The sequence below is a fragment of the Littorina saxatilis genome, linkage group LG3 (genome assembly GCF_037325665.1).
Source record: "Littorina saxatilis isolate snail1 linkage group LG3, US_GU_Lsax_2.0, whole genome shotgun sequence".
Classification (NCBI taxonomy): domain Eukaryota; kingdom Metazoa; phylum Mollusca; class Gastropoda; order Littorinimorpha; family Littorinidae; genus Littorina; species Littorina saxatilis.
The window spans coordinates 76,615,599-76,642,795 of record NC_090247.1 but is presented as its reverse complement, the minus strand read 5'-3'; the positions used below and the strand labels follow the sequence as shown (position 1 = coordinate 76,642,795).

The following is a 27,197-nucleotide window of genomic DNA, read 5'->3' as shown; positions in this document are numbered from 1 at the left end:
TAGCTAACATGCTAATAGATCTCTGTCTTCAGTTTGCTGCAGTCACAATTAACTGAGACGAAAAACCGAGGTCCCTTCGTGTACACTACATTGGGGTGTGCACGTTAAAGATCCCACGATTGACAAAAGGGTCTTTCCTGGCAAAATTGTATAGGCATAGATAAAAATGTCCACCAAATACCCGTGTGACTTGAAATAAAGTGTAAAAAAATTCCATCTCTAAGTCTCAGGGCTTGGAAACATGAATACACGCATGCAGGAAAAAATAAAACAAAATGGGTAGCGCCGTATACTGTATGGCAGCTCGCTTTCCCCAGGGAGAAAGCAGCCCGAATTTCTGTGAGGTTACCCTCATGGACTATATATAAAAAAAAAATCTTATCTTATCTTTGTTGTTGTTGGACACTGGGAACTGTGTCATCTGTGGTATTTGCTGGAGGGCTCCTGGCTACGTTCTATCTCTGTGTCTATAAGTTGTGCTGCTCTGTTGTTTGTGGGCGCGATGGCTGTGACACACATTGATTTTTGGTGATTCACTGGTCGACTAATTAGCGTCTGATAGGGCAGAGTTGTACGCAGGGCATGGAGTGGGGAAAGTTGGTCCTGAATCAGTACTTCAGTTAACAGGTTTGGTGACTTTTGGATCGTGTGATTGAATTAACAGGGATTAAGATTACGCTGGCACGGTCGGTAATGTCGTTCTTTCTCTCTTTCTCCGCATTTCACTTTGGCCATACTGTACTTTGATACTAAAGTAGAATTGGCGACATCCAAAGATCTTTAGAGTCTTTGCATTTTTTTTTTTCGGGGGGGGGGGGGGGTGGTTATTTAAAAAGCTACAAGCTTAAGTTGTCTTTGGGAGACAGTATGTGACAGTTTGATACATTGTGTGATCACATTTCTAATTTGTCATTTCAACAAGGACTGCTAGTGTGGAACTGCATGTCCACTTTTGACTTTAAAGGCGTTCAGCATAGCTAGCGCGGTACTGCAGTCTCTCTCTCTGTATTATTATATTTATAGGATATTTGTCAGAACTTTTTAAACTTGAAGCAAAATAGATGTTCAAGGAAAAAAGGGGACAGCAGTCTTGCTGAAGGATATATCGATGTTTGGCTTCAGTGTGTGATTGATTTCAACAGTGGGGGTATTGCAGGCACGACCGCTGAGTGTTTCAATATTGAACAAAGGCAGCCCCACCGCCGCGTGTGAGGTTCCATTACCACTGGGCCGTTCTCTCACCCCCTGTGGTGGTGTATCCGTGCCCCCCACCCCTCCCTCCCTCTCTCTCTCTCTCTCTCTCTCTCTCTCTATCTCTCTCTCTCTCTCTCTCTCTCTCTCTCTTTCTCTAAAAATTTCTGAGTTCTCTCCACATCCTTTTACTTTCCACAAAACAGCCATTATACCGCCATCATTTCATGCGACCGGCAGCACCAACTCTGTGTTTGTTCTGGATAGCGTCCACGCAGAATACAGGCTGTGGGCTATATAGTGGTGACGTGCGTGCTCTTTGTGTGTTACAGTTTGATTCTCATGAGGATTGTGATGCTGTCGTCAGTGTTGTTGACCTGAGTTTGAATTCATTCCAGTAGAGCTTTTGTGTTTCTGGTAGAATGTACATGTTGTAATCGATAAGAGAGCTGATGAATTCAGTTCCTGATAAATGATCCAGCCCCATTCTAGTGACTTAGATATTCAGCCAGAAACTGTCACCTAGTGCCGGACTGTGGCTTATAACCCACCTGAGCTGTCTCAGTGTATGTGTCTCATGGCCTCTGATCTTGAGGAAATTCTGGGTAACGTTCTTTCTGCCGGACATTCACCCCTAGTGGACACAGCGTGCGTCTCATCCTCTCATTGCGCTGGTTGTCGTTGATTGATCTGCTAGCCCTGTGACACAGTACTGGTCATTGATCTGCTAGCCCTGTGACAGTACTGGTCATTGATCTGCTAGCCCTGTGACACAGTACTGGTCATTGATCTGCTAGCCCTGTGACACAGTACTGGTCATTGATCGGTCAGTGGACAGCGCCCTGATTGACCGACCAATCCGCCACCATTCTCACACAGCTTGCTTTTCATTTCCCCTAGTTTGCTGACGCTGACTTGAATTCTGCCGTTAATCGCCGTTCCTGCTTTGTGTTCTTGAGACTGTCCGTGGGGAGTGAAATCGCGGTGTGGGTGACGGTGGAGAAATGTGGTAGTTTGGTTGTGTGATGGAAGTTTCCATGATGTCTGTGCCTGGGGGAGAGACATTGAATGCTGTCTGTGCCTGGGGGAGAGACATTGAATGCTGTCTGTGCCTGGGGGAGAGACATTGAATGATGTCTGTGCCTGGGGGAGAGACATTGAATGCTGTCAACATGGATTATTTGTTTCTGTTTATTAAAGAGTGAGTGATATTTTATTAGAACATTTTGAAAACTGGCTCACACAACAAAAATAAGTGTTGAGATCGAGGGAAGACAAGATCTTTACGTTCAGTATTGTATAGCTATATATGTATACAATGTGAAGATTTGCAAAAGATCTGTATCACAAATGTGTTCTGATCTATCAGTCTGCATGCCTGCACGTTTGTCAGTATCAGTGCTTGTCTGTCTGTCTGTCTGTCTGTCTGTCTGTCTCTCTCTCTCTCTCTCTCTCTCTCTCTCTCTCTCTCTCTATTCGTAAGGCTTAAACCAGCCATTAAACAAACGTCAGTAGCAGTTCTCCTTTCACAGCCCCACGAACGTGGGGTGGCAGTTAATACGGGTTTGATGACTGGCATAGATCAAGATAACAGCTAATGCAAGTGAACTGTTGACGGAGGGATTTAGACCTAATTGAAAAGACTTTTTCTCTGACCAGGGGAGGCCGACAAGGACATTTCTTTGGCAGGTACACATATGTGATGGTCGGCCAACTGTTAGCTGACCCTCCTCGTTACTTGCACTTTATTTTGTTTGTGTGTGAAGAGTGTGTTTGTTTGTGTGTTTCAGTCCGGCCCCCTCACCCCAACACAGCATTTCACAAGACATGCACTCCAGGCTAGAGCTCTACGCATCCAGGTAAGACAGTTGTTTTGGTGTCAGTGAGTGTGTGTGTGTGACTGTGTGTGAGACTTGTGTGACCGTGTGTGTGTGTGTCATTATGTGTGTGTGTGTGGGTGTGTGTGTGTCATTATGTGTGTGTGTGTATGTGTGTGTGTGTGTCATTATGTGTGTGTGTGTGAGTGTCATTATGTGTGTGTGAGTGTGTGTGTGTCATTATGTGTGAGTGTGTGTCATTATGTGTGAGTGTGTGTGTGAGTGTGTGTGTGACCGTGTGTGTGTGTCATTATGTGTGAGTGTGTGTGTATGTGTGTGTGTGTGTCATTATGTGTGAGTATGCATGTGTGTGACTCTTGTGTGACTGTGCATGTGTGTGCCTTTGGGTGTGTGTCTGTTGTGTATGATTTAAATCCTGTGTGTGGGCTGAAAATAGGGGTGGAGGTCTGGCTGGCTGGCTGTTTAACCCTGAAGATGAGTAATGCTTTTTACATTTAGTCAAGTTTTGACTAAATGTTTTAACATAGAGGGGGAATCGAAACGGGGGTCGTGGTGTGTGTGTGTGTGTGTGTGTTTGTGTGTGTGTTTGTGTGTGTGTGTGTGTGTGTGTAGAGCGATTCAGAGGAAACTACTGGACCGATCTTTATGAAATTTTACATGAGAGTTCCTGGGCATGATATCCCCAGACGTTTTCTTCATTTTTTCGATAAATGTCTTTGATAACGTCATATCCGGCATTTTGTAAAAGTTGAGGCTAATTTTTTAATAAAATTGATTGAAATTTTGGCCAAGCAATGTTCGACGAAGGCCGGAGTTTGGTATTGCATTTCAGCTTGGAGGCTTAAAAATTAATTGATAATTTTGGTCATTAAAAATCTGAAAATTGTAATCAAAATTATTTTTTTATAAAACGATCCAAAAACAATTTCATCTTATTTGTCATTATTTGCTGATTCCAAAAACATAAATATGCTATATTCGGATTAAAAACAAGCTTTGAAAATTAAAAATAAAAAAATTATGATTAAAATTAAATTTCCGAAATCGATTTAAAAACAATTTCATCTTATTCCTTGTCGGTTCCTGATTTCAAAAACATATAGATATGATATGTTTGGATTAAAAACACGCTCAGAACAAGCGGTGGACAGATGATGCTATGAGTATACGGTCTTGCGGAAAAAATGCAGTGGGTTCAGTTTCATTCTGTGAGTTCGACTGAGCTTGACTAAATGTTGTATTTTCACCTTACGCGACTTGTTTGTTGTTCTTTTCAATTTAATCATGACTGTCCAAATATTAGATCTAGATCGAGTTGTGTGGTTGTGTGAATGGAAACATAAAGGTCTTTGTGTGTTTGTTTTCAGGTTAGCTGAAGTAGAGCAGAGACAGAACTGCTCATCACCAGACTCGTGAGCTGAACTTTCTGCTTTTAAAAAGTTATAATTATTGTGCGAGTGTCTGTGAGTGTCTGTTTCACTGTGTACTTGAGTGTGTGTATGTTTCCAGGCTGTGCGAGCCAATGTGAGTGTGTGTATGTTTCCAGGCTGTGTGAGCCAATGTGAGTGTGTGTATGTTTCCAGGCTGTGCGAGCCAATGTGAGTGTGTGTATGTTTCCAGGCTGTGCGAGCCAATGTGAGTGTGTGTATGTTTCCAGGCTGTGCGAGCCAATGTGAGTGTGTGTATGTTTCCAGGCTGTGTGAGCCAGTGTGAGTGTGTGTATGTTTCCAGGCTGTGCGAGCCAATGTGAGTGTGTATGTTTCCAGGCTGTGCGAGCCAATGTGAGTGTGTGTATGTTTCCAGGCTGTGTTAGCCAATGTGAGTGTGTGTATGTTTCCAGGCTGTGCGAGCCAATGTGAGTGTGTGTATGTTTCCAGGCTGTGTGAGCCAATGTGAGTGTGTGTATGTTTCCAGGCTGTGCGAGCCAATGTGAGTGTGTGTATGTTTCCAGGCTGTGTGAGCCAATGTGAGTGTGTGTATGTTTCCAGGCTGTGTGAGCCAATGTGAGTGTGTATGTTTCCAGGCTGTGTGAGCCAATGTGAGTGTGTGTATGTTTCCAGGCTGTGCGAGCCAATGTGAGTGTGTGTATGTTTCCAGGCTGTGCGAGCCAATGTGAGTGTGTGTATGTTTGCAGGCTGTGTGAGCCAATGTGAGTGTGTGTATGTTTCCAGGCTGTGTGAGCCAATGTGAGTGTGTGTATGTTTCCAGGCTGTGTGAGCCAATGTGAGTGTGTGTATGTTTCCAGGCTGTGCGAGCCAATGTGAGTGTGTATGTTTCCAGGCTGTGCGAGCCAATGTGAGTGTGTGTATGTTTCCAGGCTGTGTGAGCCAATGTGAGTGTGTGTATGTTTCCAGGCTGTGCGAGCCAGTGTGAGTGTGTGTATGTTTCCAGGCTGTGTGAGCCAATGTGAGTGTGTGTATGTTTCCAGGCTGTGCGAGCCAATGTGAGTGTGTATGTTTCCAGGCTGTGTGAGCCAATGTGAGTGTGTGTATGTTTCCAGGCTGTGTGAGCCAATGTGAGTGTGTGTATGTTTCCAGGCTGTGCGAGCCAATGTGAGTGTGTGTATGTTTCCAGGCTGTGCGAGCCAATGTGAGTGTGTGTATGTTTCCAGGCTGTGCGAGCCAATGTGAGTGTGTGTATGTTTCCAGGCTGTGCGAGCCAATGTGAGTGTGTGTATGTTTCCAGGCTGTGCGAGCCAATGTGAGTGTGTGTATGTTTCCAGGCTGTGTGAGCCAATGTGAGTGTGTGTATGTTTCCAGGCTGTGCGAGCCAATGTGAGTGTGTGTATGTTTCCAGGCTGTGTGAGCCAATGTGAGTGTGTGTATGTTTCCAGGCTGTGCGAGCCAATGTGAGTGTTTGTATGTTTCCAGGCTGTGTGAGCCAATGTGAGTGTGTGTATGTTTCCAGGCTGTGCGAGCCAATGTGAGTGTGTGTATGTTTCCAGGCTGTGCGAGCCAATGTGAGTTTGTGTATGTTTTTCTGCATCAGCTCTGTTTGTTAATTAGTCAGTACTTGTACCAGAGTGTTTTTGTGAGATTTTCATTCATGTACATGTATTTCTGTATGTATCCATGTGATTGGGACATAGCCAAACCTTAAAGTAATGTTGTGTTGTTTTGTTTGTGTTGACAGAGAAGATGAGCACCACTTGATAGCAGCATATTGCTCAAGCCTCAATGGAGACCCCTCCGCACAAGCTGTGAGTTTGGTTCTGATTCTAAATTCATGACTTTCATTTGCAGTGTAAATCTTCCAGCATGAAATTAACTTTTTTAAACTGATGGTTTTGGAAATAGGGAGTTTGATATGTCATCATAACTTGTTTTAACAATACTGCTGGTGATGTCAATCTTAAACAGGACAGCAGCTACATGCAATGGCAATATAAAATGGTTCAAATGATCTTCATCTTCTTTTTTACGAAATGAATAGAAAGGACATGTAAACTTGCAATGATTTGAGTTGCTCTTTAACCCTCTCGCCTCCTGCACTGACATTTAAATGAATTATGGCTTTATCATTTAGGACCAATATGCTATCAATGTTAAGTTAAGTTATTTAACAGTGCAATGTGTATGTTTCATGGTACTGTGTGTGTTTCAGTTAAAGAGTCCCATGCAGATCATGATGGCGGTGGACGCAGACCAACAGAAAGAGCTGGAGGCCACCATCAAGGAGCTGGAGCAAGAAAACAAGTAGGTTCTGTTCTGTCTGTCTGTCTGTCTGTCTGTCTGTCTGTCTGTCTGTCTGTCTGTCTGTCTGTCTGTCTGCTTGTTTGCTTTCTTGTTTGATTGCTTTTTGAAATGCTGGTAATAAGTAAGTAACTTACTAAATAATAGTTGTCTTGGCAACGTGACTGTCACTCTGCCGGCATGGGGATTGAGATTATGAAAACTACTTTGAGTAGGACTGATTTATCAATAGCTGAATAAGATCATTCATTGAATTTGTTGCAGTTTTACATCAGAGGTTGGATTTTACTCACAATGGCTGCAATATTAAGTTTTTAATACACTATTTTAAAAGTTTGAAAATGTTATTGTGAGTAAAAGGAATGGCTGTGGTAGTAATTGTAGTTGCAACATTGGGTGTTTGATGTACTATTCACCCCCTACTTCCCCTGGCCCACAGAACACTACAGGAGGAGTACAACCGACTGCGGCAGGCGCGTGAATCGAGGGAGAGCAGCACTGCTCTTTCAGATGACGGCCTGGCGCACGACGGCAGCTTTCGCGACGAGGAGATGCTGGCGGAGGCCAAGTTGCTACGGCAACACAAGGGGCGACTGGAGGCCCGGATGAGGATCCTGGAGGATCACAACCAGCAGCTGGAGGCTCAGCTCTCGCGACTCAGGCAGCTCCTGGAACAGGTGTGTCTCACTGTCAAGTTGCTTTCAGTAGCCAGCAGGCTGGCCAATTCTCAGGTCTGCTAATGTCAGAGGAAACCACGTTGGTTTCAGTAAGCATAAAAGCTGCTGAGTTAGCTTATGGGTTTGGAAATCCAACTGATTCTTTATAGCTCTGCATGACATTATTGCGCAAGACGATTGCGCAAGACGGAACGCTTTCTCAGGTAAGTTTTCACTTTATTTAATTTGTCTTCGGGCAGCTCTTAAATTGGAACAGGAGGGTCTCCCTGGTTTCAGTAGCCAGCAGGCTGGGCAATTCTCTTTAGATTCTGATTGATTTTCCGAGTAAGAAAAATAATCTCAGAGAGAGAAAATCTGATCAACAAAAATGAAACGCAGTACCGTTTGAATGAAATGACATGGGAACTAATGCTTTAATTGGGGTGCAAAATTTGTTGCAATAACTGTTTTGCTAAGTTAAGTCTATTAATCTGAAACTTTGCTTGGAGACGGGGGAGAGATACAAATGTGTAGATTACAAAAGTCAAAGTTTGTTTGCTGTGTGACATTTCAGATCATCTATGATTCCGTGCAGTTTGAGAAGGGAAGTTTGTTTTTATTGTTGAGAAGAAATCAAGTTTCACCATGTACCAATGTCTCTGTGTCCACCAAGTGTCATTAGCAATGATCAATCTCTTTCTGTCAACAGCCGCCGGGTGACCGGAGCTTTGCGTCCGTCAACTCGTCGTCCCGCAGCACCCCCATGACCACCACCCCCTCCTCCTCCGTCAGCTCGCTCCACGGGGGGCCTGCCCGCTACCGGTACGCGGCCGGTCTGGAGGCCACGCCGCACCTCAACGGTCACTCCTCAGGTCAGTGCCAGAAAGTTACCAACCAGATGGGGACAGGCGCCTTGTTGGATTGGTTGAAATTGAGATATGTTGTGATTTTAACAAATCAGACCCCGCGGTTTGTTGTCTCCCGTTTGGGTGGCACCCACTTTCAGTTGGCGCACCTTGGCCCTGCTTGTTTAGATGTTGTACCGACCACTTTGCTCTTGTTGGCTTAATTGTAGTGCAACGAAACCTCTCTGTTAAGCTGGTTGGTTGGATTAGGTTTCTGTTGTTGGCTATTGTATTCCATAACTTTGTTTTCTTGAATTCCACTTGAAGATAGAATGAGAATATTTGTGACAACGTTTGGAGATGGTTGAATGACTGGGTCAGATTGTTTCCCACGTGTATTCCTCTTGCTGTTGGTCCTCCCACACAGCAGTAGAGCTATACTTGCTGTTGGTCCTCCCACACAGCAGTAGAGCTATACTTGCTGTTGGTCCTCCCACACAGCAGTAGAGCTATACTTGCTGTTGGTCCTCCCACACAGCAGTAGAGCTATACTTGCTGTTGGTCCTCCCACACAGCAGTAGAGCTATACTTGCTGTTGGTCCTCCCACACAGCAGTAGAGCTATACTTGCTGTTGGTCCTCCCACACAGCAGTAGAGCTATACTTGCTTTCTTACGTCCTTCGTTGGTATATGTGTTCACTTTTAACATGACCTTGTGTGATGTGCAGGGGCCACGGGGGCGGACGAGGTGGACGGGTTGGCAGCCAATGGCAGCAGTCCTCGCCACGTCGCGGGCGATAAAGCCAGACCTGCAGGTCAGTATTTGTTACGTTAGTGTAGTCATTCCATGAAGATGATATGGAATGTTCTTTATCTTCTAAACACATTTCTGTGGGCAAGTTAAGGTGATTTTTAGCACATCATATGGTCAGTCCTTTCAGTGATAACCTAGCTATGCTTCTATGTGGATAAAGATGAATTATTCTTCACATCAGATGAAATGTGTTGAGGCTGTACCTTACAAGTACTAAAGAGGATCAATGTTTTAATGTGCCTTGTGGTACAGTGCAATCCTCTTGAGACCTCAAAGTTGTTAAGAGGGAGGGAGTCGTAAAATATAGTTACATTTGATTTACAGAGGCTAGGAATTGAACATCTGAGAAAGCAGTGTTAAAAAACAAAGTGTGAAGATTTAAATTGGGGATCTGAAACTGGGCGTTCCACTGTTGCAGTAGAAGTGAAACTGGGCGTTCCACGGTAGCAGTAGAAGTGAAACTGGGCGTTCCACTGTAGCAGTAGAAGTGAAACTGGGCGTTCCACTGTAGCAGTAGAAGTGAGACTGGGCGTTCCACTGTAGCAGTAGAAGTGAAACTGGGCGTTCCACGGTAGCAGTAGAAGTGAGACTGGGCGTTCCACGGTAGCAGTAGAAGTGAAACTGGGCGTTCCACTGTAGCAGTAGAAGTGAAACTGGGCGTTCCATTGTAGCAGTAGAAGTGAAACTGGGCGTTCCACTGTAGCAGTAGAAGTGAAACTGGGCGTTCCACTGTAGCAGTAGAAGTGAAACTGGGCGTTCCACGGTAGCAGTAGAAGTGAAACTGGGCGTTCCACGGTAGCAGTAGAAGTGAAACTGGGCGTTCCACTGTAGCAGTAGAAGTGAAACGGGGCGTTCCACTGTAGCAGTAGAAGTGAAACTGGGCATTCCACTGTAGCAGTAGAAGTGAGACTGGGCGTTGCACTGTAGCAGTAGAAGTGAAACTGGGCGTTCCACTGTAGCAGTAGAAGTGAGACTGGGCGTTCCACGGTAGCAGTAGAAGTGAGACTGGGCGTTTCACTGTAGCAGTAGAAGTGAGACTGGGCGTTCCACTGTAGCAGTAGAAGTGAAACTGGGCGTTGCACTGTAGCAGTAGAAGTGAAACTGGGCGTTCCACGGTAGCAGTAGAAGTGAGACTGGGCGTTGCACTGTAGCAGTAGAAGTGAAACTGGGCGTTCCACTGTAGCAGTAGAAGTGAAACTGGGCGTGCCACTGTAGCAGTAGAAGTGAGACTGGGCGTTCCACTGTAGCAGTAGAAGTGAAACTGGGCGTTCCACTGTAGCAGTAGAAGTGAAACTGGGCGTTCCACTGTAGCAGTAGAAGTGAAACTGGGCGTTCCACTGTAGCAGTAGAAGTGAAACTGGGCGTTCCACTGTAGCAGTAGAAGTGAAACTGGGCGTTCCACTGTAGCAGTAGAAGTGAAACTGGGCGTTCCACGGTAGCAGTAGAAGTGAGACTGGGCGTTTCACTGTAGCAGTAGAAGTGAAACTGGGCGTTCCACGGTAGCAGTAGAAGTGAGACTGGGCGTTCCACGGTAGCAGTAGAAGTGAAACTGGGCGTTCCACTGTAGCAGTAGAAGTGAAACTGGGCGTTCCACTGTAGCAGTAGAAGTGAAAAGTGAAGTGTCAAGGTGAATCGTGTTGTGACGAACATGACCGTGTTTGTTGCAGGCAACGTGGGTCAGCTGTTCCACATGGCGGGCGAGGTGGGTCAGGCCGTGGGGTCGCTGGTCACCGTCATGACCGACGAGGACGGCACCGCCGGGGAGGAGGAGAGACGCTGACCTTGACCTTCACCTCTAGCCATCACGCCGACGCAAGTCTTACCACCAGGCAGCACATGTACATCTCCAAGCGGGGAACGTTCAGAACACTCGACACTTCTCCCGTGGGGAATTTTCCTGTTTCTGGGATGAATTCTTGTGGAGGGATTATAATTCTCTTGGAGGGAAACTCTACAGGATTGTCCTCTTAAGAGAGAAGAAACGGTGCGAGAAAACAAAACTTTGAACCCCTTTAGCAGTCCAAAGAGTGCAAGGAAGACTGCATGAAGTGTCCACCAAACTGCCACCAACACTGCTGCCTTGCTTCCAGCCATCAACAAAACAAACATGTTTTTCTACTGAAGTCTTCTTCATCAACCAGTCACAACGCTCGTCATGCGTCATTTTCGACCAGAGTTTTTACGCTTCATCGTTCATTGCCTGATCATACAGTATCGGTCCTTCACTGTTAAGCAGTCAGTGAATTAATCGTATGTCGATCATGTTTGAAAGTTGTACATGTCTGCCCTTTTCAACAGTCAGTAGTTTTTTGACAGTGCGAGCGCTACAGAGTACTTGAATGTTTCACCCAGTCTTCAGCGCCACATTTAATGTTTTGGTCATCCATGAAAGTCATTCACTCATATTCCCTTTGATAGCCGACTCATAATACCTACCACTGTATGTTGTTAGGGTGGTGTACGTACTGAAAGGTTTTATACTCAAGATTATGTTGGTGTGAAATGTATCCTCCCTCCACTCACGACTGTGTGTTCAAACAGACTTTTGTGCTTCTCTCAAATCAGGAACACAAATGTGGTCGTTTTTTTCGCAAAATGCATTTATAGTCCAGTTCAGAAAGTATTTGCTGATTGTTTCTTTTGGATCCCTGTTTTAGCTCGAGTACGTGGCCTATAGAATGGTCAGGATCACTTGAATGTGTAACGATGTTCTAAGGTGGTACTGATCTAGAGGGAGGCACTGTAGGGAAGCTAGGTTTTGAGTCGGCATTACAATTTTGACATGATGGTAAGAGTTTATTAGTTGTCAGTGTCAATTCCTTGCTACATCCTGGTTGTGCTTTAGTGCCTTGGACCGTTTTCCATCTGTGAAAAAGTCAGTTCACTTGGTCTGTGAAATGAATGAACAATGGTACCCTTCACTCCCCACCCTTCCCACCTCCCCAACACCACGTTGCATGTACTGCTGTCTTCCTCGCCGCTATCAACCCAAACCCATGCCACTTACACCAACAGTATGGAATGAGAATATATGTTGTAGCTGTTGACCAAGTTTAATGTTACTTGAACAGTGTGTGTGTGATCAGCGAAACATTGCTACGGTACGTGGTGATACATTTTGGTTGATCATTCAGATCTTGTTGTGACTTTCTGGTTGTGAAGACGTTTGGTTGTTGTGACTTGTTCGTCATTCATGATTAGCGTGAATTAATTAGCACTAGTTTGTGAATAGAGACTGTAGAGTGGAAGAACTCCATTAGCTGTGATCTGGACTGCAGGTACATGTACAAGGTGAGCAGCTTCAGAGATACAAGTATAGATGTTGATCACTGTGTTCAACAGATAATGTGTACAGTGGTACCTGTGGTGAAAGGACACCCTTAGGACTAACTGAAAGTGTTCCCACGGTACAGGTGGCTTGTCATGACAGGACACCCCTAGGACTAAGTGAAAGTGTCCCCACGGTGCAGCTGGCTTGTCATGACAGGACACCCCTAGGACTAAGTGAAAGTGTCCCCACGGTGCAGCTGGCTTGTCATGACAGGACACCCCTAGGACTAAGTGAAAGTGTCCCCACGGTGCAGGTGGCCTGTCATGACAGGTATATGTTGACCCAGATAACAAAAGGACAACAGAAGGTGTCTGAGGTGTCCTCTAATCACAGGGATTTATGTTGCAGTTACCACTAAAAATACAATGTGAAACTGTCTATACTGGGGCATTGAAGTGGTCCGATGGGTCGTGCCAAAACACTACATCTACACAAGGCAAAAGTAAATGAGAAATGAAAAGCAAAGTGTAGCATGTATTGAAATGTTTAAGAATGTTTGTAGAATTGTGACTTGTGCACGTCTACTTCAATGCATGTGTTCTTCCTTGGTCATAATGAATGAATAACTGATCTATGACACTGGTATGATATTACGCCCTCTTCAATACCTCAACTGCTGTAGCTGCGGCGCCAACCCCAAATCTGCACTTATTGTGGCTACCTTGGCTACACTGCTTTTGTGTTCATTTGCAGAGACCAGCTTAAAGCTGTGGTCTATTTATGACTTTCCGGGGCTACGAGGTTGAAAAATAGGGATAAAATCATGTACAGAATTCTGTACAGCAAACGCTACCCGAAACCCCACCTATACGGCGACCTTGAGAGCTTCAGTCAACGCTTGAATTTTGCAGTGGTAACATCCGGTTTGCTCTCTCAGAGCTGAGCATATTTGTCAAGAAGGATCGAGTAGAAAAAATAAACGACTTGGCAGGGATTCGAACTCGAAGGCCTCGGGGCTTCGAAATGTCGGGGCCGATGTCTTAACCGCTAGGCCACTTTACCAGTGTTGTCAAAGATAAAATAAAATTGATAATTTTATATCATTCTACACTTGAATTACCATTCATGCGTTGCAAAAACGTCAAAATTGCCATTAAAATTTGCCTTTATTTGCAAACGTGTTTCACGGAATCGCAGTACATGTTTACACCGTCATGCTACACGACATTCGCGCCATGCAAATAGCTGCGATATCTCTATTTACAACATGCAAGAAAAATGACAAGAACAGTAATTGAATCTCTCCAAAGCTCTGTGCAGTTGAAAACAGACATCTAAGAAATAGTTATACATGTATTCACTTCTGAACAATAGGCGGATAGAGATATAAATCATGCTGCTTCAAGAATAACATAACATGAATTCATATCAATGTTTTTCCTTCTTTTTCTCACTTGGCGCAGTAGCCTAGTGGTTAGGACATGAGACATGAAGTCTCGAGGTCGAGAGATCGAATCTCCGCCGGGGCGTTTATTTTTTCCCCTTGATCTCTCTTGAAGATAAAATATGATCAGTCTTGAGAGAGCAAACCGGATGTTATCCCTGCAAAATTCAAGCGTTGACTAAAGCTCTCAAGGTCATACACGCCGTATAGGTGGGGTTTCGGGTAGTGTTTGCTGTACAGAATTCTGTACATAATTTTATCCCTATTTTTCAACCTCGTAGCCCCGGAAAGTCATAAATAGACCACAGCTTTAAGTTTGCTTTGGTTGTTTTAAGTTTGAATAGAAACTGTTACACATTAGATTTTGGCATAAAAGGTTCACTTGTGACAACAGGCGTTCTGTTTTGAGAATGTGTGGACACAACACTGTGATTTTGGAAGGTTTAAAGAAGCAGCAACTTAATTTTTGATATCTAGGTTAGAGTAAGCATGTTTTTAATGCATACACGGATTTTGGTTCCTGAAAATCATGACAGTGTCTGAGATTCTTCCAGAACTCTTAAGTGGGTTGCTGCTGTACGTTTCTTCGTTTTTTGCTTGAGATTCAGGGTTTTCACAAGGCAGTATGGTTTCGTTTCTTTTGGCTGAAGCAATTTCAATTGTCCGCTGCCAGATGAGTTTTGTGCTTTGAGTCTGGTTTTGTGAAAGCAGCGAAAGTAGTTTGTCGTTTTAGTTTTTGTACGTAGTTTTAATTGCTGTGTGTTGAACTTGAGGCGTTAGGAACTCTGGTTGTTCTGTAAGGATTGCCTAGCCCTGGACATTGCACCATTGTTATATGTGACCTACAGTGAAATGTTAATCACACAGTGTATTATTCTTCTAATGTGTAATCCATACGGTAAGAATGAAATTGCTACACCATACCTATGATAGTGTATATAAGTGTATGTTCATATGAAGCAATAAATAATAAAGAATGGTCTTATGTGTTTGTCTGTCTGCTGTAAGCTTATCAGTCTGTTGGTTCCTGTACATTTAAAACGTGTTAAATAATTAGTCTTGCACTAAAAGCATCATAAGTTAGTATATTATGTATGAAAGCAATACATCTCGATCTTACCATATACGCACGCATACACACACACACATAACGTATAATGTGTGCAAGTACAGCTTTTTTTTCTCAACTTTAATGACATTCATATGAATACCTACAAACCGTGCACACGCACTAACACACGAAAGAGATATCCACCACCAATCACACCATCATAACAAATACACAGGCCTATTCCCAAGTCCCAAACACTATAAGGTAAGGATGTGTCTCCCCATGAAGAGTGTTCAGATTGAGTCACACGCAGGAAGAGTTAGCAGTCTTCCATCACTGTCCATGGACTGTTCTCTATTTGAACCATATATACGCTTTGACATGAAATGCCAACGTTTATCTGCAAGTTATGTTCCAGATGGCATCAATCTACCACATCGCAGACATATCACAGTTAATGATCACAAGTTTCACTTGGTATCTCGGGCCTGACTTCATCATCCTTAATGATCGTGAGAAGGCGACATCCGTGAACTCGGCATGTTTACCAGACAGGTGCTTCTACACACAGTTACGTCCTAGAAGCACACAGGCAGAATATTAGCGGAGTGCGGGGCATATTGAGTGTTCTGCACAATGATGCCGTACACATGCAGGCATTGCACATCCCACACAAGCATGACAGTGTATGCCTTCCACAAATTGAAGATACTATAGTAAATCTTATCACTGTGAGATATATGTCCCTATGCCGCTGGACGGCCTATATGACTGCCACCAGTTCCTCCAATAAATGCCCGAACCACGAGACGATGGCTAACAAGTACACAAATATGCGTATCCAAAACAGACAGTTGTGTTCACCTACGTATCTTGTCTAACAATGACGTTATGGCATGCTGAAAGGTGCAAGTCTCATTCCTCTCAGCCGTAAAAGCTAGGTCATGAAGCCGGTATAGCTGGTAATGAGACAGAATGTCAGTTACTCATTCACACAGGGCTTCTTAACAAGTCCGTTCCATGAAGCACACGCTGTTAGGAGACCTCGATGGCGGCCTGCTTGCACACACTGCACAGGGCTTCTTAACAAGTCCGTTCCATGAAGCACACGCTGTTAGGAGACCTCGATGGCGGCCTGCTTGCACACACTGCACAGGTAGCGGCATCCACAACTCTCCAGTCAGCCTTGCCAAATGCAATGTACATCGGTGGGCTGTGCCAGGAGGGCTTAGAATGCTGAATAAGCGGTGCCGAAGCAAGTGACGGAGGCAGAAGACCCCTATGTCTATGACCAGCCATTCATATCACACTGCATTGGACGTAGAGCTGCCTTGGAGTGGATGGGGCTCTGTGTGCAGTACAGCCTCAACTCTGGAGCAGGGAAGCAATCGTGGCAGAAGTCGGACCTGGACCTCTAAACAGCCACTCCCTCTGACAGTCGTGGAGTGTATTGACTATTGGGTCCTGTGACAGTGCCGGGTCCTGTGTGGAGCACGGCGTGAAGTGCCTGTGCACGTCAGTGAAGCACGCTCTATGCTGTGGAGGTCAGGTCAAGGACGGATCCACATGTAGGGCATACTGGACCTGTAATGGTCAGAGAAGTGATGGAGTGAACACACACACACATCACACACACACACACACACACACACACACACACACATCAGTAAACTGTCAAATTACACCACTTCTGTTAAATAACTACAAGTAACAATCACCACAACACATACAATCATACAGAGTGTTTTGTCCGACTTCACTGACCGTTGCCACTGAGCAGACTGCGGTTTGCCTGGTTGAGGGTCGGATTGGACACAGTCTTGTGGATGACAGAGGGGTTCCGCGATAGCTTCACTGACGACCTTGACGACGCTTTGAAGGTCATGTTCAACCCCCCGCTGACCTCATCCTCCCCGTCCAGTGTGGTGTCGGGGTCAACCCAGGAGCGCGTGGGGTCAGCGCGTGTCACGCGGGGTCGGCCAGGGTCGTGACCTTTCATCTTCATGTACTGCAGGACTTGGGAGGACAGCGCGGCCAGAGCCTCTTGCACCACCAGCACGCTGCCACCTCTGTGGGACGAAACACAAAACGAATTAAAATAAACATTCAAAGACCCACTCATCGTCTGCTTTCGTCCCAGCCGCAGTGATCAATGCCGGGACAGCACGGATTTCAGCTGAAATCTCCAAGAGGCCAAGTACTGTAACCGGAGGTAGACAACCACCTCACATAATACCAGCCAGCCATGCAACCAGCCAAGCAACCAGCCAAGCAATCAGCCAAGCAACCAGCCATGCAACCAGCCAAGCAACCAGCCAAGCAACCAGCCTTGCAACCAGCCAAACTACAACCACGTACACTCAGTCTCTGGCTGCTGCCTGATTGGAAGGTCCCAGCTGATTGAAAGGTCCCACCTGAGTGACTATACGCCTGCCTATACACAAAACTCAAACAACAGCAAGGAGTTAAACCCCAGCTAAACAAAATTAAAGACAAAGTCTTTGTCTGTCTATAGTCATGTGACTGTCTGTCTTTCTGTCTGTCTGTACATCTGTCTGTCTGTCTGTACATCTGTCTGTCTGCCTGTTTGTCGGTCTGTTTTTTAAGAGTCAGAAATACACATACGTTGCCAATGCGTCTTTCTTGAATGCCGCAAAGTGCGTGTTCTGCCTGACTGCAGTCTTCTTGCTGTGGTCGTCAAACATGGGGGCGCGCAGCGACTGATGGAACTGCTCCTGGAAATACACACACACAACAAGGTGACTGACTGGCTGTTCTTCCAAATAACCCGACCGCTGCAATCATGTAAGTGAGTGGGTCTCTTAGACGAGCTTCTGAATGAATCTCTTTCCCACAGAATAGGAATAGTTGTTTTTTTCCAAATCACAATAATAATTATAATGTCAGCTTCTATCTATAGAACACTATGAGTAAGTACAAGAGGCATTTAAAGGATGAAAGAAAAAAAGATTTAAAAAACAAGTCGCGTAAGGCGAAAATACAATATTTAGTCAAGTAGCTGTCGAACTCACAAAATGAAACTGAACGCAACGCAACGCAGCAAGACCGTATACTCGTAGCATCGTCACTCCACCGCCCGTGGCAAAGGCAGTGCACGTGGAATTGACAAGAAGAGCGGGGTATTCGTTGCGCTGAGAAGGATAGCACGCTTTTCTGTACCTCTCTTCGTTTTAACTTTCTGAGCGTGTTTTTAATCCAAACATATCATATCTATATATTTTTGGAATCAGGAACCGACAAGGAATAAGATAAAAGTGTTTTTAAATTGATTTCGAAAAAAAAATTTTGATAATAATTTTTATATATTTAATTTTCAGAGCTTGTTTTTAATCCGAATATAACATATTTATATGTTTTTGGAATCAGCAAATGATGGAGAATAAGATAAACGTAAATTTGGATCGTTTTATAAATTTTTATTTTTTTTTTACAATTTTCAGATTTTTAATGACCTAAGTCATTAATTAATTTTTAAGCCACCAAGCTGAAATGCAATACCGAAGTCCGGGCTTCGTCGAAGATTACTTGACCAAAATTTCAACCAATTTGGTTGAAAAATGAGGGCGTGACAGTGCCGCCTCAACTTTCACGAAAAGCCGGATATGACGTCATCAAAGACATTTATCAAAAAAATGAAAAAAACGTTCGGGGATTTCATACCCAGGAACTCTCATGTCAAATTTCATAAAGATCGGTCCAGTAGTTTAGTCTGAATCGCTCTCCACACACACACACACACACGCACACACGCACACACGCACGCACACACGCACATACACCACGACCCTCGTTTCGATTCCCCCTCGATGTTAAAATATTTAGTCAAAACTTGACTAAATATAAAAAGACATCGATCTCCACCTTCAAGTTTGAGGTTGCGTCATACAAGTTCATGACGGTTACTAGACTAGACTAGACTAGACTAGACTAGACTAGACTAGAGTAGACTAGACTAATGTAATGCTGTTGTAAATACAGTATATTATTTTGACCGTAATATTCAATATCAAATTAAGTCTATTTTCTAAGACCTAAGCAGAAAAGTCGCCTTCAAAGGAGGAGAAAACGCGAGTAAACTGCCTATCTATGGGCCATCTTGGCTGTTTGTATTCCTGTCTTTGTTTTGTTCTTTTGACGCGAAAGCACACCGAGCTTACCATGAGTGAAAAGTCGGTGGGTCCCACACCCAGAATAATGACTGACAAAGGGAGGGAACTGGCACCGACTAACGTCTGCACCGTCTTGTCTACGTCATTGATGACGCCGTCCTGAAAGAACAGACAGATAGAACGTGGACACACACTGACAGTGTATAGAACGTGGACACACACTGACAGTGTACAGAACGTGGACACACACTGACAGTGTATAGAACGTGGACACACACTGACAGTGTATAGAACGTGGACACACACTGACAGTGTATAGAACGTGGACACACACTGACAGTGTATAGAACGTGGACACACTGACAGTGTATAGAACGTGGACACACACTGACAGTGTACAGAACGTGGACACACTGACAGTGTATAGAACGTGGACACACACTGACAGTGTATAGAACGTGGACACACTGACAGTGTATAGAACGTGGACACACTGACAGTGTATAGAACGTGGACACACACTGACAGTGTACAGAACGTGGACACACTGACAGTGTACAGAACGTGGACACACACTGACAGTGTATAGAACGTGGACACACACTGACAGTGTATAGAACGTGGACACACACTGACAGTGTATAGAACGTGGACACACACTGACAGTGTACAGAACGTGGACACACTGACAGTGTATAGAACGTGGACACACACTGACAGTGTATAGAACGTGGACACACACTGACAGTGTACAGAACGTGGACACACTGACAGTGTATAGAACGTGGACACACACTGACAGTGTATAGAACGTGGACACACACTGACAGTGTACAGAACGTGGACACACTGACAGTGTATAGAACGTGGACACACACTGACAGTGTATAGAACGTGGACACACACTGACAGTGTATAGAACGTGGACACACACTGACAGTGTATAGAACGTGGACACACACTGACAGTGTACAGAACGTGGACACACACTGACAGTGTATAGAACGTGGACACACACTGACAGTGTACAGAACGTGGACACACACTGACAGTGTATAGAACATGGACACACTGACAGTGTACAGAACGTGGACACACACTGACAGTGTACAGAACGTGGACACACTGACAGTGTATAGAACGTGGACACACACTGACAGTGTATAGAACGTGGACACACTGACAGTGTATAGAACGTGGACACACTGACAGTGTATAGAACGTGGACACACACTGACAGTGTACAGAACGTGGACACACACACTGACAGTGTACAGAACGTGGACACACACACTGACAGTGTATAGAACGTGGACACACACTGACAGTGTATAGAACGTGGACACACACTGACAGTGTACAGAACGTGGACACACACTGACAGTGTACAGAACGTGGACACACACTGACAGTGTATAGAACGTGGACACACTGACAGTGTATAGAACGTGGACACACACTGACAGTGTATAGAACGTGGACACACACTGACAGTGTATAGAACGTGGACACACTGACAGTGTATAGAACGTGGACACACTGACAGTGTATAGAACGTGGACACACTGACAGTGTACAGAACGTGGACACACTGACAGTGTATAGAACGTGGACACACACTGACAGTGTATAGAACGTGGACACACACTGACAGTGTATAGAACGTGGACACACACTGACAGTGTATAGAACGTGGACACACACTGACAGTGTACAGAACGTGGACACACTGACAGTGTATAGAACGTGGACACACACTGACAGTGTATAGAACGTGGACACACACTGACAGTGTATAGAACGTGGACACACACTGACAGTGTATAGAACGTGGACACACTGACAGTGTATAGAACGTGGACACACTGACAGTGTATAGAACGTGGACACACTGACAGTGTACAGAACGTGGACACACTGACAGTGTATAGAACGTGGACACACACTGACAGTGTATAGAACGTGGACACACACTGACAGTGTACAGAACGTGGACACACTGACAGTGTATAGAACGTGGACACACACTGACAGTGTATAGAACGTGGACACACACTGACAGTGTACAGAACGTGGACACACTGACAGTGTATAGAACGTGGACACACACTGACAGTGTACAGAACGTGGACACACTGACAGTGTATAGAACGTGGACACACACTGACAGTGTATAGAACGTGGACACACACTGACAGTGTATAGAACGTGGACACACACTGACAGTGTATAGAACGTGGACACACACTGACAGTGTATAGAACGTGGACACACACTGACAGTGTATAGAACGTGGACACACACTGACAGTGTATAGAACGTGGACACACACTGACAGTGTATAGAACGTGGACACACACTGACAGTGTACAGAACGTGGACACACACTGACAGTGTATAGAACGTGGACACACTGACAGTGTATAGAACGTGGACACACTGACAGTGTACAGAACGTGGACACACACTGACAGTGTATAGAACGTGGACACACTGACAGTGTATAGAACGTGGACACACTGACAGTGTACAGAACGTGGACACACTGACAGTGTATAGAACGTGGACACACTGACAGTGTACAGAACGTGGACACACACTGACAGTGTACAGAACGTGGACACACACTGACAGTGTATAGAACGTGGACACACTGACAGTGTATAGAACGTGGACACACACTGACAGTGTATAGAACGTGGACACACACTGACAGTGTATAGAACGTGGACACACTGACAGTGTATAGAACGTGGACACACACTGACAGTGTATAGAACGTGGACACACACTGACAGTGTATAGAACGTGGACACACACTGACAGTGTATAGAACGTGGACACACACTGACAGTGTACAGAACGTGGACACACACTGACAGTGTATAGAACGTGGACACACTGACAGTGTATAGAACGTGGACACACACTGACAGTGTATAGAACGTGGACACACACTGACAGTGTACAGAACGTGGACACACTGACAGTGTATAGAACGTGGACACACACTGACAGTGTATAGAACGTGGACACACACTGACAGTGTATAGAACGTGGACACACACTGACAGTGTACAGAACGTGGACACACACTGACAGTGTATAGAACGTGGACACACTGACAGTGTATAGAACGTGGACACACACTGACAGTGTATAGAACGTGGACACACTGACAGTGTATAGAACGTGGACACACACTGACAGTGTACAGAACGTGGACACACACTGACAGTGTATAGAACGTGGACACACACTGACAGTGTATAGAACGTGGACACACACTGACAGTGTATAGAACGTGGACACACACTGACAGTGTATAGAACGTGGACACACACTGACAGTGTATAGAACGTGGACACACACTGACAGTGTATAGAACGTGGACACACACTGACAGTGTATAGAACGTGGACACACACTGACAGTGTATAGAACGTGGACACACACTGACAGTGTATAGAACGTGGACACACACTGACAGTGTATAGAACGTGGACACACACTGACAGTGTATAGAACGTGGCACACACTGACAGTGTATAGAACGTGGACACACACTGACAGTGTATAGAACGTGGACACACACTGACAGTGTATAGAACGTGGACACACACTGACAGTGTATAGAACGTGGACACACACTGACAGTGTATAGAACGTGGACACACACTGACAGTGTATAGAACGTGGACACACACTGACAGTGTATAGAACGTGGACACACACTGACAGTGTATAGAACGTGGACACACTGACAGTGTATAGAACGTGGACACACTGACAGTGTATAGAACGTGGACACACTGACAGTGTATAGAACGTGGACACACACTGACAGTGTACAGAACGTGGACACACACTGACAGTGTATAGAACGTGGACACACTGACAGTGTACAGAACGTGGACACACTGACAGTGTATAGAACGTGGACACACACTGACAGTGTACAGAACGTGGACACACACTGACAGTGTATAGAACGTGGACACACACTGACAGTGTATAGAACGTGGACACACACTGACAGTGTACAGAACGTGGACACACACTGACAGTGTATAGAACGTGGACACACACTGACAGTGTATAGAACGTGGACACACACTGACAGTGTATAGAACGTGGACACACACTGACAGTGTACAGAACGTGGACACACACTGACAGTGTATAGAACGTGGACACACACTGACAGTGTATAGAACGTGGACACACACTGACAGTGTATAGAACGTGGACACACACTGACAGTGTATAGAACGTGGACACACACTGACAGTGTACAGAACGTGGACACACACTGACAGTGTATAGAACGTGGACACACACTGACAGTGTATAGAACGTGGACACACACTGACAGTGTACAGAACGTGGACACACACTGACAGTGTATAGAACGTGGACACACACACTGACAGTGTATAGAACGTGGACACACACTGACAGTGTATAGAACGTGGACACACACTGACAGTGTACAGAACGTGGACACACACTGACAGTGTATAGAACGTGGACACACACTGACAGTGTATAGAACGTGGACACACACTGACAGTGTATAGAACGTGGACACACACTGACAGTGTATAGAACGTGGACACACTGACAGTGTATAGAACGTGGACACACACTGACAGTGTATAGAACGTGGACACACACTGACAGTGTATAGAACGTGGACACACACTGACAGTGTATAGAACGTGGACACACTGACAGTGTATAGAACGTGGACACACTGACAGTGTATAGAACGTGGACACACACTGACAGTGTATAGAACGTGGACACACACTGACAGTGTATAGAACGTGGACACACACTGACAGTGTATAGAACGTGGACACACACTGACAGTGTATAGAACGTGGACACACACTGACAGTGTATAGAACGTGGACACACACTGACAGTGTACAGAACGTGGACACACACTGACAGTGTATAGAACGTGGACACACTGACAGTGTATAGAACGTGGACACACACTGACAGTGTATAGAACGTGGACACACACTGACAGTGTACAGAACGTGGACACACTGACAGTGTATAGAACGTGGACACACACTGACAGTGTATAGAACGTGGACACACACTGACAGTGTATAGAACGTGGACACACACTGACAGTGTACAGAACGTGGACACACACTGACAGTGTATAGAACGTGGACACACACTGACAGTGTACAGAACGTGGACACACACTGACGTGGACACACACTGACAGTGTATAGAACGTGGACACACACTGACGTGGACACACACTGACAGTGTATAGAACGTGGACACACACTGACAGTGTATAGAACGTGGACACACACTGACAGTGTACAGAACGTGGACACACACTGACAGTGTATAGAACGTGGACACACACTGACGTGGACACACACTGACAGTGTATAGAACGTGGACACACACTGACAGTGTACAGAACGTGGACACACACTGACAGTGTACAGAACGTGGACACACACTGACAGTGTATAGAACGTGGACACACTGACAGTGTATAGAACGTGGACACACACTGACAGTGTACAGAACGTGGACACACTGACAGTGTATAGAACGTGGACACACACTGACAGTGTATAGAACGTGGACACACACTGACAGTGTACAGAACGTGGACACACACTGACAGTGTATAGAACGTGGACACACTGACAGTGTACTAGAACGTGGACACACACTGACAGTGTACAGAACGTGGACACACACTGACAGTGTATAGAACGTGGACACACACTGACAGTGTATAGAACGTGGACACACACACTGACAGTGTATAGAACGTGGACACACTGACAGTGTATAGAACGTGGACACACACTGACAGTGTACAGAACGTGGACACACACTGACAGTGTATAGAACGTGGACACACTGACAGTGTACAGAACGTGGACACACTGACAGTGTATAGAACGTGGACACACTGACAGTGTATAGAACGTGGACACACTGACAGTGTATAGAACGTGGACACACACTGACAGTGTATAGAACGTGGACACACTGACAGTGTATAGAACGTGGACACACACTGACAGTGTACAGAACGTGGACACACTGACAGTGTATAGAACGTGGACACACACTGACAGTGTACAGAACGTGGACACACACTGACAGTGTATAGAACGTGGACACACACTGACAGTGTACAGAACGTGGACACACACTGACAGTGTATAGAACGTGGACACACTGACAGTGTATAGAACGTGGACACACACTGACAGTGTACAGAACGTGGACACACACTGACAGTGTATAGAACGTGGACACACACTGACAGTGTATAGAACGTGGACACACACTGACAGTGTATAGAACGTGGACACACACTGACAGTGTATAGAACGTGGACACACACTGACAGTGTATAGAACGTGGACACACTGACAGTGTATAGAACGTGGACACACTGACAGTGTATAGAACGTGGACACACTGACAGTGTATAGAACGTGGACACACTGACAGTGTACAGAACGTGGACACACACACTGACAGTGTACAGAACGTGGACACACTGACAGTGTACAGAACGTGGACACACACTGACAGTGTATAGAACGTGGACACACACTGACAGTGTACAGAACGTGGACACACTGACAGTGTACAGAACGTGGACACACACTGACAGTGTATAGAACGTGGACACACACTGACAGTGTACAGAACGTGGACACACACTGACAGTGTATAGAACGTGGACACACACTGACAGTGTATAGAACGTGGACACACACTGACAGTGTACAGAACGTGGACACACTGACAGTGTATAGAACGTGGACACACACTGACAGTGTACAGAACGTGGACACACACTGACAGTGTATAGAACGTGGACACACACTGACAGTGTATAGAACGTGGACACACTGACAGTGTATAGAACGTGGACACACACTGACAGTGTATAGAACGTGGACACACACTGACAGTGTATAGAACGTGGACACACACTGACAGTGTATAGAACGTGGACACACACTGACAGTGTATAGAACGTGGACACACACTGACAGTGTACAGAACGTGGACACACACTGACAGTGTATAGAACGTGGACACACACTGACAGTGTACAGAACGTGGACACACACTGACAGTGTATAGAACGTGGACACACACTGACAGTGTATAGAACGTGGACACACACTGACAGTGTACAGAACGTGGACACACACTGACAGTGTACAGAACGTGGACACACACTGACAGTGTACAGAACGTGGACACACTGACAGTGTATAGAACGTGGACACACTGACAGTGTACAGAACGTGGACACACTAACAGTGTATAGAACGTGGACACACTAACAGTGTACAGAACGTGGACACACTGACAGTGTATAGAACGTGGACACACACTGACAGTGTATAGAACGTGGACACACACTGACAGTGTACAGAACGTGGACACACACTGACAGTGTATAGAACGTGGACACACACTGACAGTGTACAGAACGTGGACACACTGACAGTGTATAGAACGTGGACACACACTGACAGTGTATAGAACGTGGACACACACTGACAGTGTACAGAACGTGGACACACACACTGACAGTGTACAGAACGTGGACACACACTGACAGTGTACAGAACGTGGACACACACTGACAGTGTACAGAACGTGGACACACACTGACAGTGTATAGAACGTGGACACACACTGACAGTGTATAGAACGTGGACACACACTGACAGTGTACAGAACGTGGACACACACACTGACAGTGTACAGAACGTGGACACACACTGACAGTGTATAGAACGTGGACACACACAGACAGTGTATAGAACGTGGACACACACAGACAGTGTACAGAACGTGGACACACTGACAGTGTATAGAACGTGGACACACACTGACAGTGTATAGAACGTGGACACACACTGACAGTGTACAGAACGTGGACACACACACTGACAGTGTATAGAACGTGGACACACACTGACAGTGTATAGAACGTGGACACACTGACAGTGTATAGAACGTGGACACACACTGACAGTGTATAGAACGTGGACACACACTGACAGTGTATAGAACGTGGACACACACTGACAGTGTATAGAACGTGGACACACACTGACAGTGTATAGAACGTGGACACACACAGACAGTGTATAGAACGTGGACACACACTGACAGTGTATAGAACGTGGACACACTGACAGTGTATAGAACGTGGACACACACTGACAGTGT

The 27,197-nt window shown here is 45.4% G+C and overlaps 2 protein-coding genes across 3 annotated transcripts in view; one reads left to right on the top strand and one right to left on the bottom strand.

Moving 5' to 3' along the window:
• LOC138963298 (dystrophin-like) overlaps positions 1–14,732 on the top strand; it is a 411,116-nt gene extending 396,384 nt beyond the window's left edge. For both annotated transcript variants that reach the window (XM_070335362.1, XM_070335361.1), the window contains exons 61-68: positions 2,982–3,050; positions 4,397–4,441; positions 6,162–6,228; positions 6,633–6,724; positions 7,161–7,398; positions 8,087–8,249; positions 8,951–9,037; positions 10,704–14,732. In XM_070335362.1, the coding sequence (XP_070191463.1) occupies positions 2,982–3,050; positions 4,397–4,441; positions 6,162–6,228; positions 6,633–6,724; positions 7,161–7,398; positions 8,087–8,249; positions 8,951–9,037; positions 10,704–10,816 (874 nt within the window). In that variant the 3' untranslated portion in view covers positions 10,817–14,732. The remainder of the gene's footprint in view (positions 1–2,981; positions 3,051–4,396; positions 4,442–6,161; positions 6,229–6,632; positions 6,725–7,160; positions 7,399–8,086; positions 8,250–8,950; positions 9,038–10,703) is intronic.
• The window catches only part of LOC138963299 (copine-9-like), a 43,911-nt gene continuing 31,217 nt past the window's right edge, over positions 14,504–27,197 (bottom strand). Inside the window, exons 13-16 of the mRNA XM_070335363.1 lie at positions 18,981–19,091; positions 17,428–17,537; positions 16,567–16,871; positions 14,504–16,386 (exon numbers count right to left, since the gene is read on the bottom strand). Coding sequence (XP_070191464.1) covers positions 16,334–16,386; positions 16,567–16,871; positions 17,428–17,537; positions 18,981–19,091 — 579 coding nt within the window. The 3' untranslated portion in view covers positions 14,504–16,333. The remainder of the gene's footprint in view (positions 16,387–16,566; positions 16,872–17,427; positions 17,538–18,980; positions 19,092–27,197) is intronic.